Source organism: Sinocyclocheilus rhinocerous, unplaced genomic scaffold (genome assembly GCF_001515625.1).
Source record: "Sinocyclocheilus rhinocerous isolate Xijiao unplaced genomic scaffold, SAMN03320098_v1.1 scaffold1600, whole genome shotgun sequence".
Lineage (NCBI taxonomy): Eukaryota > Metazoa > Chordata > Actinopteri > Cypriniformes > Cyprinidae > Sinocyclocheilus > Sinocyclocheilus rhinocerous.
Genome location: NW_015665129.1, coordinates 1,453,823 through 1,471,895, shown reverse-complemented (window position 1 = coordinate 1,471,895; position 18,073 = coordinate 1,453,823). Strand labels below are relative to the sequence as shown.

Below are 18,073 nucleotides of genomic sequence, written 5' to 3'. Positions count from 1 at the left end.
AGACTTTATTCAACAATTCGTCACCCTGTAGCGCCATTTTGGAGAGTATCAGCTGGATGTAAACAGCGTATGTTGTTCTGTGTCAGCTGCGTCACACGGATACGCTGTTTTCGTTCACATCAAATCACAACAATGTAGGAAACAGATCCGGCATGACGCAGTTGACACAGAACAGCATACGTTGTTTACATCCAGCTGATACAGGGTGATGCGGAGACGAATTGTTGAATAAAGTCGTTTTGGTTTTTTTTCTTTCACGCATAAAAATTATTCTCGTAGCTTAGTAAAATTACAGTTGAACCCCTGATGTCACATGGATTATTTTACAGATCTCCTTGCTACGTTTCTGGACTTGGGAACATTTCAGTTGCGTTGCTGACTATGCAGGGTCAGACAGCTCTCAGATTCCATCAAAAATATCTTCATTTGTGTTCCGAAGATGAACGAAGGTCTTACGGGTTTGAAACGTCATGAGGGTGAGTAATTAATGACAGAATTTTCATTTTTGGGTGAATCAACCCTTTAAGCTAAAACCAGCAAATCAGTTTAGGCTGGTTTAAGAAAAATTACTTTAGAATGACCAGCTTGACATAGGCTGAAAATGTCTACAGAAGTTCTTTTAGATGGAAAAAGTACAGCCAAATAAAACTCTAACTTCCACAAATCAGATCCAACTAATATCAAATCACTCAACAGACATGTTTAAAATCTCTCTGCGGCATCACACTGCGGATCGCTCCTGTGTAAAGAGCCCCAGGTACATCAGTCTGCTGTTATGTGCTGAACCATTAAAGCGTCCTGGGCGATGAAGAGCCATGGGGTTTGTTATTTCTCCACATCAGCAGTCAAGGTTTCTCCTCAATAAAAACAAACAATCTGGAACTGAGAACAAACCTCTTCAGTTAAAAGAGGTCACACTAGACGTAATTCCAACATGATTCAAGTCACATTAGTTTAGGACTACAAATCCCAAGATCAAATGGAACAATTTCAGCTGCTCTTCACTTTTACGCCACTGAAAGAGTCTTTTCAATGCAAATTGGCATGTTACATGCAAGTAAAATATGTATTCTAGAGATGAAACTTTACAGCACTTGCACACGCTCATACATATGAATTCCCACAATGCACACCTGCACAGGCTCATTTGCATAACGACACTATTGGCTGTTGATTTAAGTCCATAATCTTCATGCTAGCAGCTTTTACGAGAGTAACAAGTAAATGTAACAGGAAGAGCAGAGGACAGGAGAGGAGAGGTATGAAACTGTGTAGCCTGGGGAAAGATAGAGTGAGATACAGAAGAGTGCCGGAGGGAGGCAGTTCTGCAGCAGTAGCATGGCAAAGTGGTCAGTGATTGTCATTTTTACATACTTTATCATATTCAAAATGATAAAAATTTGCTTAATGTGTGTGATGATGTGAATATATGTACTAACACTTTTATCAATGTAAACCTTGGGCTTCCATGCCTTTCACCTTTGAGTGTAAGCATGTGATGACTGTAGTAGCCTACTGATCTGTGGACCAATGTTATTTTTTTAAACATTTACTATCATATAGTTACTATTATAGTTTTACAGTAGTTTTTAAATATATTTGCCATTTTCATTGTAATTTTTGTTTTGTGTGTTTGTCATTTATTCGTTTTTTTTAATATGTCTACATAGTTTTTATTCATTTTTATTTTGAGTTATTTTAGTACATCAAATATTTAGTACATACTAAATAAAAAAGTATTCCTATTTTTTATTTTATTTCAGTTAATGTTTATTTTATTTCAAGTAACAAATGTTTTTATGGTTTTAGTTTTACTATAATCATTATCCAAGACATTGATGTGCAATTTTTTTAATAATTATATTCTGTTCTGTATATTCTTTCTTATTCACATTCTCTTGCATAATTGTATCTCAATATACATAGGCCTATATTATTTTCTAGCTTGTCTATTGTCTACATTGTCTAGTTATTTGTCTCATATTTTTATTTTTTTCTATGTACTGGAAGCTTCAAGACCATTTTGTGTGTGTGTGTGTAAACATACTTGCCAATAAATCTCCTTCTAATTCTGTTGAACATTGGATTGTTTACTGAATGACACATTCCCTGCCAAATTCCCTCACAGAACTACCATTCCTCCTCATAACATGCCTGAGATCTCACAACCCTAATAAAACACACTGATATGCCTATGAGTGTGGCCATAAACGCTGTGGAGGGTTATGATGGTGCCGAGAGGGGCTGCCTGCATGCTGCTAGCCAATGACTGCACTGGTCATTATTTACCAGCAGAGTGGACTATGAATCCCACATCTCATCTCACATCACTGCAAACCCACAGCACGGCGAGTCGCAACTGGTCTGACACATTTTCTCAGCACCTGCTCGCTCTCGCATTACACACTCAACACTTTCTGTGTCTCTCACACACATAGAGAAAAACACCCATATTCAGTCAGGGTTACGTTGCCTCCAAACAGGAGTGCGTGAGGCCGCTGTTTTACTACGTGGACCAACAGTTCACTCACTCACGCGTTCGCGCTAATGTACTGCTATTGTTGTCCGAGAGGCGCTTTCACTCGAACATCTTTTATTAAAGACAGGAACGAGTAGCACATGCCGACTTGAAATGAATCGCGGTAGAAGATGTAATGGAGATAGTTGACACAAACAAGGCAGCTGACAAAGAGAGCGCGCACGGCGTTAAATGCTGCAAAGGCAAAGTGGCTCCCTTGGCACCAGTCGCCACGCAAGGACATAATGGAATCCGCGCGGTACACCTACAGAAATGAATGGACAAAAGCATATGGCAGTAGTATCGGATGGTCAGCCAAGCAATAATGCGGCGGTCTGTGACATACCTTCATAATTCCAGCCTTCCCCCCCGCGACGTATTGCCTTATGGCTGTAATCCTTAACAATACTCTATCAATATTGATTGCCTATTGGAGTCGCAGGTGACTGCAGATACGCTGTGTTGGAAGAGCACTACGGTTTGAGGTCCATAGCTCTGCGCTGCTGAGGATGAACTGGCCGGAGAGGGAGGACAGTGTAGCATTACAGTCCCGCGCGGAAGCCTCGTGCCCTCAGGGCCGCTCAGCTAATGGAACATGGGTCAAAATTACGCTGCATTCAGTACAGCCCTGTCTTTGCAGGTTTGGCAATAAGGAAGCGAGGATAAGGCAGCCAAGCGGAGGGGAGGAGAGGAGGAGGAGGCAGGGACGGGGAGGGAACGCTGTGTGAAACAGGGACGGATCGGACCGCCTATGGATGGAGGTGATTGGACAGCGCCGAGCGAGACTGGGAATACATGAACGCGCCGTGACTCCTCACCCAAATACTTCAATCAAGAAGATGTATTTGAATTGATAATGAATAGGACTGCGTGCCTCTCATTACGCATGCGAACGTTCTGATCAAAGACACAAGGCGGGTATGGGATATAAAATTTATTTATTTTGGTGACACTGAAAATCTCTGAATGCTCGTCTACTGTCAACAAGTGCAAAGGAAATTCACGGACGAAGTAAGTGTTAAATAATAAACACTAATTGTGCATTTTCATTCTTGGTTCAGGGTCATTCTTAAAACAAGAAAACTTTTACTCCATTTTATTTTATTTTTTTAACCTTAGGCCATTTAAAGGCAAAAAGGTGTGTGCACTGCAATTTTATTTTTCATTTCTGTTTTTATTTTTATTTGTTTGTTTGTTTATTCATTTAATTCTTGTTTAAAACGTAGCAACGTAAATGCATGCTATAAACATGAACTAAATATCATAACACACAGAAAAACTCATTTTTAAAATAAGAATCTGTGGTTCCCACAGGGAATTCTGGGAATGCCCTAAAAGTTAAATATTACATTGATAAATAGCCTACACTATCCATAAAGATCATTAAAACTTTTCAAAAATATATTTTTACAATGTAGGCTACTATTCAGTTTATCAATTATTTGGCATATTTACTTCATTTTTACAGTTAAGAATATGTTGTGATTAAAAATAAATTGTAGTGCAAAAAGCCTTCAAACTATGTAAACGGAATTTTACTGCCGGAAAATGACTGCCGTTTGAAGCCCGATCCCAATGTGTAACTGCATTTATAAAAGTGCTGTATTTGTAACAAACTGTAGCTCTTCTTTTTTTCTCTCATTACGTCGAAGAGCCTGTAGGACGGATCGGACCGCCTATGGATGGAGGTGATTGGACAGCGCCGAGCGAGACTGGGAATACATGAACGCGCCGTGACTCCTCACCCAAATACTTCAATCAAGAAGATGTATTTGAATTGATAATGAATAGGACTGCGTGCCTCTCATTACGCATGCGAACGTTCTGATCAAAGACACAAGGCGGGTATGGGATATAAAATTTATTTATTTTGGTGACACTGAAAATCTCTGAATGCTCGTCTACTGTCAACAAGTGCAAAGGAAATTCACGGACGAAGTAAGTGTTAAATAATAAACACTAATTGTGCATTTTCATTCTTGGTTCAGGGTCATTCTTAAAACAAGAAAACTTTTACTCCAGTTTATTTTATTTTTTTAACCTTTGGCCAGTTAAAGGCAAAAAGGTGTGTGCACTGCAATTTTATTTTTCATTTCTGTTTTTATTTTTATTTGTTTGTTTGTTTATTCATTTCATTCTTGTTTAAAACGTAGCAACGTAAATGCATGCTATAAACATGAGCTAAATATCATAACACACAAACAGAAGGGATGATGGAATGCCTGTTGCAGTGTCACAGTTGTGTGGTAGTGTGTATGTGTTTGGCTGGGGGTTAAAGTCAATGAAGCACCTAAGAAAGTGCTGACTATGACTCAGTTTTAGTACAGAAGCGCCTGCTTACTGCAATCCCAGTGCACCCCTGAGTATAGACTATATATGTGAACAAACAAAAACACACATACACACACTCAGAAACACATTACTCAGATTTAAACACACAATTAAGTCCATAGTTTATTATTCACATATACTTTCTGTTAGCACTTGTATTAGGTTCTAGATATACAACCCAGTTATGCTCAGTGTCAAACTGACCCTTATTGGATTCAATAAAATTTACCAAAAAAAAATCTTCTCACACTCTCACACAATACAAAGTAATCATGAGAACATATGATTTAACAATTTTTTTTTTTTTATAAACTGTGAATATTATAAACAGTTTTGTAAGTATTTTTTTTTTATCCCTGAATAAAAGTAAATTTTAAAAAGGAGAAGTTTGCATTTTTCTGATGATCAAACAGTGTTTGCAGTGCCAAGATCATGTGCTCAAATTACCAGCGGACTGAGTTTGAGCTGATAAAAATGTACACCATCAATGCAGTGTCAGTTTCTCTGGATACAACAAGTGTCTGCCAAAAGCATAAATGTAAATGTATAAATACTCTTAGAGTTGTAATTAAGAAACAAAATATGACATAGCAAAATATACATTAAAAAAAGTTTTAATATCAGGTCAGTGCAGCTGCATTTAGCAATGAAATATGCAGGTCAAATTGACCTGCAAACATCATAATTTTGTATGCACATTCCACAGCACAGCAAAGGCATGTTCATGACCCTAAATGAAAAAAAAATGGTCACATTTCAAGAAAAATACCATAGGTTAACCGGTATTTTAAAAAAAAATAAAAAAAAGTAAAAAATGTAAAAGTAAGTAGTGAATCTAACATGTTAAAATTAGCAGGTGAAATCACTGACATTAAAATGCAAAACCTTGCTTTTACACCGTGTTACACACATTCATCTCAGCTAAACTCTAATCTAACAGAGCACACCATGACACTCACTCAAGAGAGAAAGAGAAACCGAGGGAGAAATAAAAAAAAAGAGAAAGCAAGAGAGAGGGAGGCTGAGTGAAGACAGTGAGATAAATCAAAGTAATTCATCTCTTCAGAACACGATAGCAGATTAAAGGCGAGAGCATGTGAAGGAGGGTTTCAAATGAGAGAGATGAGGAAAATAAAGACTTATCATTTTCTTCAGTGTTACCATGTGTTATATGATATCACATGAGAATAAAAACCAGGAAAGATCTAAACATTATTAAAACAAGGTGATTTAAGGGAATGTTTTGTGAAAGCTGGAACCATATTAGTTAAGAAAGCTGAATACGTGTGAGGTAATGATGAGAGTCTTGGAGTTTAAACAGTTTAAGACAATTATTTATTTATGTAAAATGGCATTTGACATATTATCAGATTATGAGGTAATCTTTCAAATGCCACATGCACTTTGTTTCATTAACATATTTTATGAAGTCATCCTGCTGAGAGCTGAGAGTGTAACCACTAGAGGGCAATAACTGTCCATTTTTATGTGTCCATTTTAACAAGCATTTGTTTAATTAATTCACTACAGCAGTGTATAGCAGTCTATAGTAGACTGGTTTATACCTCTGTTCATTTCTGTAAAGAAAGTATACATTTAGTAGGATCATTCCAAAAATTATGAATAAATAAATAAACAAAGCACTTTTTCACCCCTAATCAGACACAGAGAGAGCCCTCTGTTTGTTTTGCTTTCACTATTCAGATGTATTTTGTTAGTGTTTTTGAAAGAGTGACCTTGACTAGGCATAAGACTTGAGGAATAAGATCATTTGCACTTGGACATCAATAGTAGTGAAGCAAAAAGGACATCATGGTGTGTTCAAACGGGGGCATTGCCCTTGAGCAGTGCACTTAACCCGCTGTTACTCCAGGGAGACTGTCTCTGCAATTAGTGTACTGTACATCCCTCTGGGTGACAAGTGTCTGCTGAATGGTGAATAACTGATAGCACTGTCTGAGAGACCATCATAAGATGGAAAATTTAAAAAACATTATAATTTTAAACTGCATTATGGTTGTATGTTACATGAATACGATGCACCATTAAAAAGGAGACTTAGATGACACAACTGTGTTTCTATAGGGAGTGATGCAAAATTATTCATTATGTCTGAAGGTAAGAGTTACCCCAGCATTTTGAGTTAATTTTAACATGCAAATATGTGTTTTGGCAAATAAGGTGCCTGGACTTGCATTGAATCAAACATGTTTGAAGCGGTACTGTGTGTGGGGATTACAGAGACTTAGACTTTGAGTATGTCATGGGAATGTCAGAAGGAATTAATTTGCAGACAAAAGCTTCAAGCTGACTTTAATGTACGACAAGTGCAGGTAACCTCTTTCACAGGCTTGATAAACTGACCTCTGCTCCCACTTGTCTTTGAAAGTCATACAGAAGGTTCTAGGTATTTTTACAGGTCCAGTTTAGGTTTAGTGAATGCATGCAGTTCCAGAATTCACATTTGTTTGAATTTTAGTAATTTTCTTTTCCTTTTTTTTTCTTCCTTTTTTCGTATTTACGTTATCAGTAATGTGCATTGCAGTGTTTATTTTAATAGCTTAAAAAGGTTGGTACATAAACACATGTAATTTCATGACATATATTGCACAATTAAGAACAGTATTTTTTTCCCATGTGGAAACAGCTAATTTCTCCCCAAATACATTTTCCTTTTATGATTAAGGTTATGGTTCTCTGTGAACCTTTACATTTAAAAAAAAAAATAGAATTAGTACAACTGAATTTTGATCTGTCATGCTCACACATCCGACATGCAACCGCACGCGTAGACAAAGCGCGAGTGCGCTCACGCGCTCATCTGTGTATGTGTGTGTAGACTGATCCGTTGCGTTAGAAAATGAGCAAAGACTCGCCGACATTTCCGTCGACGCTCCATAAAATCGCTTGCCCAATATTCTTCCCTCTAATAAGTTTCTAGGCTGCCTGTCCCTTTAAACGAGTCATTTTTTTCTTTAATCCTGAATTGATGGCTTAAATGCGGAGACAGATAGAGAACAGAGGGTGCGCTTTATTTATCAGCTTCTAGAATTTATTTTTTTTGTCGCCCTCAAAGTTCATTTTTAGATGACGGGAAATAAATGAACTGATTTTTTAAACCAACTGAATACAACTCATTTGATTCAGAATGAAACGCCTTTAGGAGGTGACTGACAGCATCTTTGGATATAGGTCCAGGACTGCACAACTGGAAAACTTAACGCATTCATAGAAAAAGCTCATTTTGGAAATATGCCTCAAAAATGTGAGTGAAGAAACTGTCGTGAGGATCATGCATTCTGCTCCAATGAGGTCAAAGTGACAATCCGACATGTATGAGGAGAACCGAAAAAGTAAGTTTTATTTGATAATTTAATGCATATATTTTGGTTTCGTTTTTATATATTCACATACGTTATGTAGCCGCCGTTTAAGTTGTCAAATATCAACTTATTTTACAAGTCGCTGCGTAAACTTGTGTCCGTGTCTATATGAAACATAGTAATTTCATTTCAGTTTAAATTGTGTTGTTGAACTACTCTTCAACATTAAAGACTTTGGTGTATGAAGATTGTGTGTTTTTAATCACACTAAAAGAAAACACCTGACATGACGCAAAAACAATGTAGGCTACTAAACGTTAACTAAATAACATATAAAACACCCAATGAACATAACTTAAAAATAATAAGAAAATCACTTTTTTAAAAAATAAAATGCAACACTGATATCATGGTTTATGCTGGGATTTTGGGAATACCTCTTCTTAATTTTAAACAGTATGTTAACTTTTGGATAGGTTACTTAAAAACTGAATTTTAATAGTAATTTGCTGTAAAATTGTATTATTTCACAATACATTTACACACGCGCACACACACACACACACACACACACACACACACATATATATATATATATATATATATATAAAGGCAACTTATAGTTTACCTGCCCTATTAACAGGATTTTACTGAAACGTTTTTTTGTTAAAATAAACCTCATCTGTCAAAATAATTGACAGTTGTACTAATTACAGGAACACAAAATGTTATACATGTTAATTATAATGAAATTATAACGAAAGATGAAAGTTTTGAGCCTTGAGCTCTGTTGAGATCAAATTATGAATTCATTTTTCCAATTTATTTTTCTTGTTCGCAGCACCAGATGTTTCACCGCCACAGGGTCATTTTCAGAGCGCAACCTGCACATGCGCTTTATGATGACTTTCTGATTGCGGGCAACCTGCAATTACAGATATCATTTGACTTCCATCATAGCCAAGTAACCCCAGCACTGCAGGTTAATGCACATAGTAGAGTGTAATGCAGGGCCTCTGGAGATGGCAAATGAATATTCTGCTGGTAGTAAGTTTGATTAAATGGGCCTCTAATCTTTGATCCCTAACTAGCTCAAGAACCAAACCCTTCTACTTTAGAAACAAGTCTGCACATGAGAGTTGCTGTATGTGTCTCTTTGCACATGTTTCTACACCATTTAGGTCACTCCATTAAGATAAATAAAATATAGATAATATGCAAAAGCATTAACCTATGTAGCAATATGCAGAGCACTTAAATTGGTGTTGTTGCCTTCAACTGAAAAATAATGCCGTCGTTGCAATTTAATAATAATGTTTTTAATTATTTATTTATTTATACATTTTTTGGTTAAATCCGTACAAGCTATCTTGCCAAAGAAAATAAGCTTCATGCTTGTTTAATCTTCAATGAGAATCATGAAATTGTCTCAGTATCCACAGCCACACAACTATAGGAGTTGCAGCTCACTGTCGTGGTATTAAATTACGGATGAAAATTAAATGACAGGTTCATGCTTTTGAGGTCAGTTTTGTTTATTCATTATGTTCAGAAATAGACATCGATAAAAACTTGTTTATGTAAATTTCATAACTTCGAATTTCAAACTCACTCCTGTGTGAAATTATGGACACGCAGCAAATATAATACCGTGATTGAAAACCCAACTCTCTTTAAAGTAAAGAGAGCCTGTTGGCTTATGTTAGCCGTCATAGTAAGGGTCACTAAGAGCTGCAGCCAAAACAAAAACTCATTTTTCATAACACCTTCTTTTAATGATGTGCTAAATTGGCCCCTCAATTTTCATTTGGTGCGTGTCTTTATCAGCGCAGCGCAGCAGTCATGATAGATCACTTTACAGACCTCACACAGGAGTTTATTTCTCTCTCCTGCCTGCCCATTTTAAATGTTCAATGAAAGTACTGGTTGCTGTTATCTCTGGCTGATAGAATTCCCTTCAGTCTCACTGAGGTCTTATGCATATAATGAAGTTATAATTCGCTATCTGCACAGTGTCCTCGCGATCTCTCTCTCTTGCCCCTCCCCCTACACATGACTCTCTCTGTTAGCTGTCAGCTAGCTGTGCTAGAGGCTAACATCATGAATCCACAGGTACTCACATATGAAACCGCTGGCCCAGAATCCCGCTCTGCACCCCCTCTCACAGTGGGAAGTAGGTCACAGCTGTTACTGTGTGGTTCTCCTCACCTATTGCAGAGGCCTCCCGTTCATCAGAGACTGTGGCAGATTAGAAAGCTTTGTCTTCTTTATCTTGCTCACCCTCTTTAATATGACCAGAGTCATTCGAGTTTCATAGTTTTTAGTTACTTCACTCTCTATCACTCACTCCTTTCCTGTGTCCAGATGATGAGGAACACTTGTTGTAGCAACTATTCAGATAGACATTGCCATATAGTAAAATTGAGTGACTTACAGTACTCTTTCTAACCAATACTTGTTACTCTTTACGTTGCATCCTAAACAGGTGTGATGTGATGAGACCCATGGCTCAACAATAAGGATGACCCACTGGCCTGGGGCAGTTGGGGGAGAGTTTCAGGCCAGGGCAGTTGAACTGTTAACTGAACTGTCACCTGCCCTGATGGGTCAGTCCTATATCTTAAGTTTGATTAAAAATTTCATGAATGAGTCGACGCCGATAGCCTTGTGGGCAGCGTGCTGACATACAGCACTGTTGTGACACAGGCGTCCCGAGTTTGAGTACTGGCTTGTGGACCTTTCCTGATCCCACACCCTCCATCTCTCCCACTTCACCTCCTGTCAGCTCTACACTGTTCTATCATAATAAAGGCAAAAATAAAAATCTAAAAGAAAAAAATTACATTAATTAAAAATGAGTAAGAAATTTATTTATTTTTTATTTGCAAAATGAACAATAAAAATGTAAATATTATACATTTAAGATGATACATTTCCAATTACTATTTTGTTGTTGTTTTAGGGCAAATAAGCAAGTAGCAATTTGAACTACTGGCATGCAAGTGAGCGGAAAAAAACCCCTTATTGTTAAGCTCTGGTGACAAATAACAAGTCATTTCTGTCGACACTCGAAGAAAAGTTCACACAATCCCAGCCAATCAGGATTGATGTAATGTGAAGCAGTATTTTGGACCAATGCGATTTTATTCAAACTAAGTGACTAAGCTTGCTATGTTGGGAAAAAAAAATTATTAACATACTGTAGGAGAGAAGCTTTTTTTGTTTGATGCTTTATCACATCTCAGGACAAGGCAGGCAACAGGACATTTTTTATTTGGGTTTCACTTTTATAGGAAACTCTACCGACAGTACTAAAATAGCACATGTTTGCTTAATGTATGTTCTTATTGGTGCTTTAAAGTGAACTTTAAAGTTCAAAGGTTTGGGGTTGATAAGAAATTTTAGTGTTTTTAAAGTCTCTGATGCTCGAGGAGGCTACATATATTTGATCAAAAATACAGTAAAATCAATGTTGAAAACAGTTGTGCCGCTTAATATTTTTGTGAAAATCATGATTTTTGTGGAAAACCTAATACATTATTTTTTTAGGGTTCTTTGATTAGTAGAAAGTTCAAAAGTTCAGCATTTGATTGAAACAAATCTTTTGTAACATTGCAAACGTCTTTACTGTTACTTTTGATCAATTTAATGCATCCTTGTCACTCATTGCCAATGCATTAGTTAATTTTCGTTCAGAGACTGGTTGTTTGCTGTGTCATCCAGACATATGACCCTTCATTAAGTGACTAAACCTCTGTCTTTAGGGAATGGGTACTCCAATGAGGAAGAGGAGGGTGGTGGCGAAGTGGAAGAGGAGGAGGAGGAGGAGGAGGAGGATGGTGGAGGAGGAGAGGGCAATGAGGGCGATGAGGAAGAAACAGATGAGTGGGAGGAGAATGAACGGCCGAAGATGAACCGTACGGAAACGCTCAACTCCACCACCAGCTCCACTGGAACGCAGAAGAAGAAGAGTCACCATGTGAAGAAGCAGGTCCAGGGCTCCAACCAAGTCCAACACGCGCCCAGAGCTCTTTTCTGCCTTAAATTAAACAACCCCATCCGCAGGGCCGCCCTTCACCTTGTAGAGTGGAAGTATCCATTACAACTCAGTCAATGACAGAAAACATAGCTTAAACTACTACTTTTAAGCTTTCGAACAGTTTACCTCTATCTGTTGTAAAAACACGTTGTAACTTGCTAAATAAGATCACATTTACCTTAACATGTGACTCCAGACCATTTGATATCTTTATTCTTCTGGCCATCTTTGCTAACTGTGTTGCTCTGGGGGTCTCCAAGCCTTTTCCCGAAGATGACTCGAACTCCACCAACCATGACCTTGTAAGTATTGCTCTCTCTCTCTCTCTCTCTCTCTCTCGACTGTGAAATTGGGGTGGTGTGAATTTCAGTTCAGCTTAGAACTGAAAAGGGATTGAAGAACATTCATGGACAACCAACTTCTAGGTTTTTGTGCAAACATTAATGGTAAGTTCCTTCAGTATAGTTCCTTTAGTGTATTTTATTGAACCTTGTGGGAACGCTCAGCTCCACCCCCAGCTCCACCATGAGATATGGTTTGTAAAATTGTATATTGTAAGTAGGTAAAAGTGTGCAATAGCCACCAGAGAGAGCGAAAAGGTGTTTCCCTTCCCAGGTGTTGTTTCATAATCAGATATATTGGGATGGTGCCCGGAACAGAGCACTGACTGAATTCCTGCTGACCCATTTGGGAGGTGTGTTATGGATCTCAGGTGCAGTCAGACTCAGAAGCATGTGTGTTTATGTATTATGTAATATACATTTCTTTTCTAATGGTTTGTCCTAGCTGGTCTTTTCTGGTCTCATTCTGCTGTGTCTTTTGGTAGCTCTCTGGGTGGTTGTTTCCTGTTTCAGATGTGTTGGATTGAGCTCTGCTCTTTTTCTCAAAAAACTTTGAAGAGGTTTTTGTTCATTTCTTAGCTAGGTCTATTCTGACTGTAGTTTTACAGTATGTCTAGACAGAAGAACAGTGGCTTTAATTTTGTGTAATATTGCAACCACATGTTCAGAATGGACACAATATTTGTAATTTTTCTGCACTCAGAATGCTGGTGTGATTTGATTTTTAAAAAGTTATTAAAACAGAAAAGATAACAGTGGAGTCATTTCAAAGAAAGACATTTGTTGATGCTTGGACAGGAAGACATGATAACTCAAGTTAAGAATGTATGGAACTTTACATTTTATGTAGAATGTAAGCTACTATTGTATACTATTAGTAATAATGTATACTTTTTTGGGGGTCAGTAGTTTTTTTTAATTTATTTTTTTGCTCCCCAATGCATGTATTTAATCAAAAATATGATAAAAACAGCAATATTGTGACAATTTAGTAATAAGTACTAAAGTTGGTAAAGTTTAGTGTGCATTTTGTTATCCCTCTGAAAATACAAACAAATGCACAGAGAAACACACACACACACATAGGGGCATTGACCTCAAGCAAGAGCGTTTTGTCATGTGAGAATATGATAAAGATGTCTTCCTCTCTCCTCCTTATTCCAAACTTCTTGCCATCTCATTTTTATTGCTGTTCTAATTTTAACCTTAACTTCTTCTTTGCTTAGTGGTATAATAATTTCTATATGTGATAATTTCAGTGCCTGTTTTGCTAAATGATCCGCAACTGTAATCCCCCTCATCTCACAACCTCTCATTGTATCCCATCAGAGAGCGTCACATTTGATCCACTCAGCAGCCATTCTTAAAGGCACAGTTCCCCCAAAATCGAAAATTCAGTCATTGTTTACTCACCCTCATGTTCTTCCAAACCTGCATGACTTTATTTCTTCTGTGAAACACAAAAGAAGACATTTTGAACATTTGTTTTTTAACAAATTTTGAACATTTTTTGTTTAACTCTCCCTTTAAATTTTCATTTCTGGTTTAAATCTCCCTGTGTTACTGTGATGTTGGCACCTGTATCTGAGACTGTAAGGCTTTAATTTGCTTGCACGTTAGTGGCATCGAGGAAACAGAGTGCCTTTTTTTCTCCACGGCTGCAGTGAGGCATGCAACAATGCGAGGCTGCATGAGCTTGTGCGCACTACAGCTTCATTTCGGCATGCAAAGGTCACTGAGATGAGAGAGAAATCGTAAACGAAAGAGAAGCGCCCCTAGCTATTGTTTCTCAGTAGGGGTTGGACCAAATGAAACACCTTTCGTTTAAGTCCAGAAATCCTTTCTTCACATCTCGGCACACTAGCACTTTCACTAGACTTTGCCAAATCTTTGCTGATGTGAGCCTCAGAGTTTGTCCCGCTGTCATCTCGAGTGTACAGGCGCGTATGACTGCGCCTCATTCGTACTGAAATGCTTGACGTGTTGTGAAGTTCTGCAGTGGAGGGGATCTTCCCTAAGGCTTGTGTGAGAGAAACAGGAAGAGAAAGAGAGGAAATGAGAGAGAGGAGACCAATCGAGTTGCATGTGATCAGGACCCTGAACACGACCCCCCTCGGGCATTGCCTCATGCCTGTCCCATCAGAGCACCGCTTTCTTTTTATGGAAGAAGAATTTGCATTCAAATGTAAGAGAAGTGACACCGCAGTGACAAAAGAGCCACAACAGGGCATAATGTGCATCCCAGATGAAAGATCACAGTGTAGTGAGCTGTGAGCTAATCGTCTCACGCTTGAGGTATTTGGCCAATCACAACGCACTGGATAGCTGGCTAATCAGAGCACACCTCGCTTTTCAGACCGATTAGTTTTGTAAAAATCGACGCGTTTCAGAAAGGCGGGGCATAGAGGAGAAACAATAATGTACAGTATGTGGAAAATAATGTGTTTTTTTTTACTTTAAACCGCATAAACACATTTCATTACACCAAATACACAAAATAATGTTCTTTTTAGCAGCATCATATGACCCCTTTAAGTAATTGCAGTGAGCCTTTGTGTCAACCACTTTGAAAAAAAAAATCTGAAATATTAGCAAAAGGGAACCTAATGGTGACTTACATTTTTATAATAAAACATAGATAAAGAAATAGAGCTAAAATATCTTTAATTTTAAAAATAAATAAATAAATAAAAACATACTCATTACATTAGTCCCTCTGCTTTGACCAAACAAACATGACAAAATTATTCAAGTACAAGGGCTTATGGGTATTCCTGCAGTCACAGTGCTTTTCAGTAACACTGTGACTAATGCTAATGCTCAGTAGCATATGCTGTGATATGAAGTTCATAGCATTTAGCCTTTCTTTTCATTGCAGTTGTTATATTTCATGTTTTCGTTTCATTGTTACATTTCAATATATACACACACAGGTCAAAGTTTGGTTTAAATACAACTTTTTCATGTTTTTAAAAGAAGTCTCTTATGCTTATCAAAGCTGCATTTATTTGATCAAAATTAAAGTAAAAATGGCAATATTGTGAGAAATTATTACAATTTAAAATAACTAATTTATTCCTAATGAATTAAACTCATTAAAATAACTAATTTATTCCTGTTATGGCATAGCTAAATTTTCAGCATCCATTACTCCAGTCTTAGTAACACACGATCCTTCAAAAATTATTCTTAATGGTTAATGGTAATGAACAAATTACAAATTCTCTTCTGTTATACAGTATAAGTATGTTCACTGTTGGGACATTGTTAGTGGACTACTTAAATTAATGACTGAGTTTAAAGGGGGAAAGTGTGTATAAAGTGAATTTAAAGGGATAGATCACCCAAAAAAATGAAAATTCTGTCTTCTTTACTCATCTTCATTTTATTCCACACCTGTTTGACCTTCTTCTGTGGAACATGAAAGAAGATACTTTGAAGAATGACATTGAGGCCTTCTGACAAGACATTTCTCAAAATATCACCTTTTATGTTCCACAGTAGAAAGAAAGTCATATAATTTTTAAATGACTCACGAGGGTGAGTAAATGATGACATCATTATTTTAATATTTGGGTGAACTGTCCCTTCAGTTAAAGTCCACAAAGTGCCAATAATACCCACAGAGGAAACACGTTTGCATTGAAATCGGAAAACAGAATAATGCTTGATGTGAGTTAAGTATTTAAAGATCTGCTCACGGTGCAAGCTCAGTCACATTCACCTGCACTGTCTTCCTCTTTGTATATTTGTAGGATAACAGGACACCCAAATGATGTAAAAGAGAAAGAGCAGAGAGAGTGGTGGTCAGGGGAGATTGTACGAACTGCCTGTTCGTTTGGCTGCTCTAAATGCTCTTGGTCCCGATAAGCAGCTTACTCTTCCTCCACTGTCTCTCATCACCCTTCCCCCATCACCCCATCACCCCATCACCCCATCCCTCTCTCTCTCACTCTCCATCTTTGTTCTGATGCTTAAAGCCACATCCTGGATTCCAGGTGCAAAGGAGGTGGCATGTATTTAATGAGTGTGTGTTTGCTGTCAGTCTCTTCTCTCACAGAACCGGTTGGTCTTTCCATCTTTACTGTCCATCATCTTGTTGTCTTCGGTTCATTACTCAAAGGCATTCAGCACTCTAAGCTTGTATGTCTAATTACCAGGGCTGTCAATCGACTGCAAGTTTTAATTGAAATAATTAGATGATTTGCAGACTAATTAATTGCGATTAATTGCACATATCAATATGTGCTGAGAAAAGTCTCCAAACAAAATAAGATAATTCAAAGACATTTCACTGTTGTGTAAAACAAAAAAAAGCACTGAATAGTGACTTTTAGAAGTCAAAATATTGCCTATAGTTTAATTTCCCTAGCCTGCAGATTATATATATATATATATAATTTAAACATTATGCAAATTAATTGCATTTATTTGTCTGCCAAAGAAAGGTTTTGAATGCTGTCATGGTCTGTCTGCTCATCTAAGAAAGGGAATATGCAGTTGAGAGCCTCAGAAATAGTTCATGGACGTTCTGTTCCTGTCGGTTTGCTTAAAGCTTCTGCATACTTTAGACAGAGACATACGGTCCAGCAAATGGAAGTTTATGCTGTATGCCACTTTACATTAAATCAAGGAAAGCAGTGTGTGCGAGTATGGTTATTATTGTCCATATGGTATTGTCCTCTGTCTTGTACAGATGGTGTGGGGTTTTTTGTGGTTAATTTGCTGTTTCTGTCTATATGTTTGTTTATATGGAGGGAGTATGTGTGTGCACACAAGTGTGCCGCCACAGTGGACAGGCTGCTGCCATACGCCAGCAGTGGCAAACGAGAGGGAGGGAGAGAAAGGAGAGGATGACAGATTAGTAATCCTTTGAAACGCTCACAGATTCCCCATTTTGAAGCTCAGGACCCGGCCCTCTTTTGTCTCTCTCACTCGTTGTGTTGTTAACAGGTCATGGGGTCACACCAGTGCACACACTTGCCTAAATATACAGCATCATTTTTTACTGTCAACAATGAATATGCTAAATATGCTATTTTTATTGCATCTGCTTTTGAATATTGATTTGATGGTATGATTTGTGTGCCTCAAGCTTTCTTGTCAGATTTGTGACCATATTAATTGAACGACTACATGGAATATATTTTAGTTTAAAAATTTTATTTGTCATTTAATTCATTTAAAATAAAATAATGAGGGCAAAAATTATTAAAACCTTTTATATAATTGGATATAAGATTGTGTAATTATGAAGTTAAGTCCAGCCTGTCTGGAATGACATGAAGAAACAGAACAAAGTGAGACAGACTAAATCCAGAAGAACTGTGGCAACGTCTCCAAGATGCTTCAAGAAACCTATCTGCAAAGCTATAGTACTGTTAAAAGTTTTAGGCACTTGTGTAAAAATGCTGTAAAATGAGGATGCTGTCAAAAATAATGTCATAAAAAGATTTTCTGTATCAATTAACTTCTAATAACTAAATGAAATCACCATTTGGTGTGACCATCCTTTGCGTTT

General features: G+C 37.4%; 2 protein-coding genes across 3 annotated transcripts in view; one reads left to right on the top strand and one right to left on the bottom strand.

Annotated features, from left to right (window-relative positions):
* The window catches only part of magixa (MAGI family member, X-linked a), a 44,450-nt gene extending 41,197 nt beyond the window's left edge, over window positions 1-3,253 (bottom strand). The window contains exon 1 of one of the 2 annotated variants that reach the window (XM_016542282.1): window positions 2,865-3,253. The gene's annotated coding sequence lies outside the window, so the exon portion shown is untranslated. The remainder of the gene's footprint in view (window positions 1-2,864) is intronic. The other variant, XM_016542281.1, reaches the window with a different exon arrangement.
* A 4,483-nt stretch (window positions 3,254-7,736) lies between these two features.
* Window positions 7,737-18,073, top strand: part of cacna1fb (calcium channel, voltage-dependent, L type, alpha 1F subunit) — a 44,810-nt gene continuing 34,473 nt past the window's right edge. Inside the window, 3 exon segments of the mRNA XM_016542257.1 lie at window positions 7,737-8,202; window positions 11,937-12,264; window positions 12,408-12,513. Coding sequence (XP_016397743.1) covers window positions 8,181-8,202; window positions 11,937-12,264; window positions 12,408-12,513 — 456 coding nt within the window. The 5' untranslated portion in view covers window positions 7,737-8,180.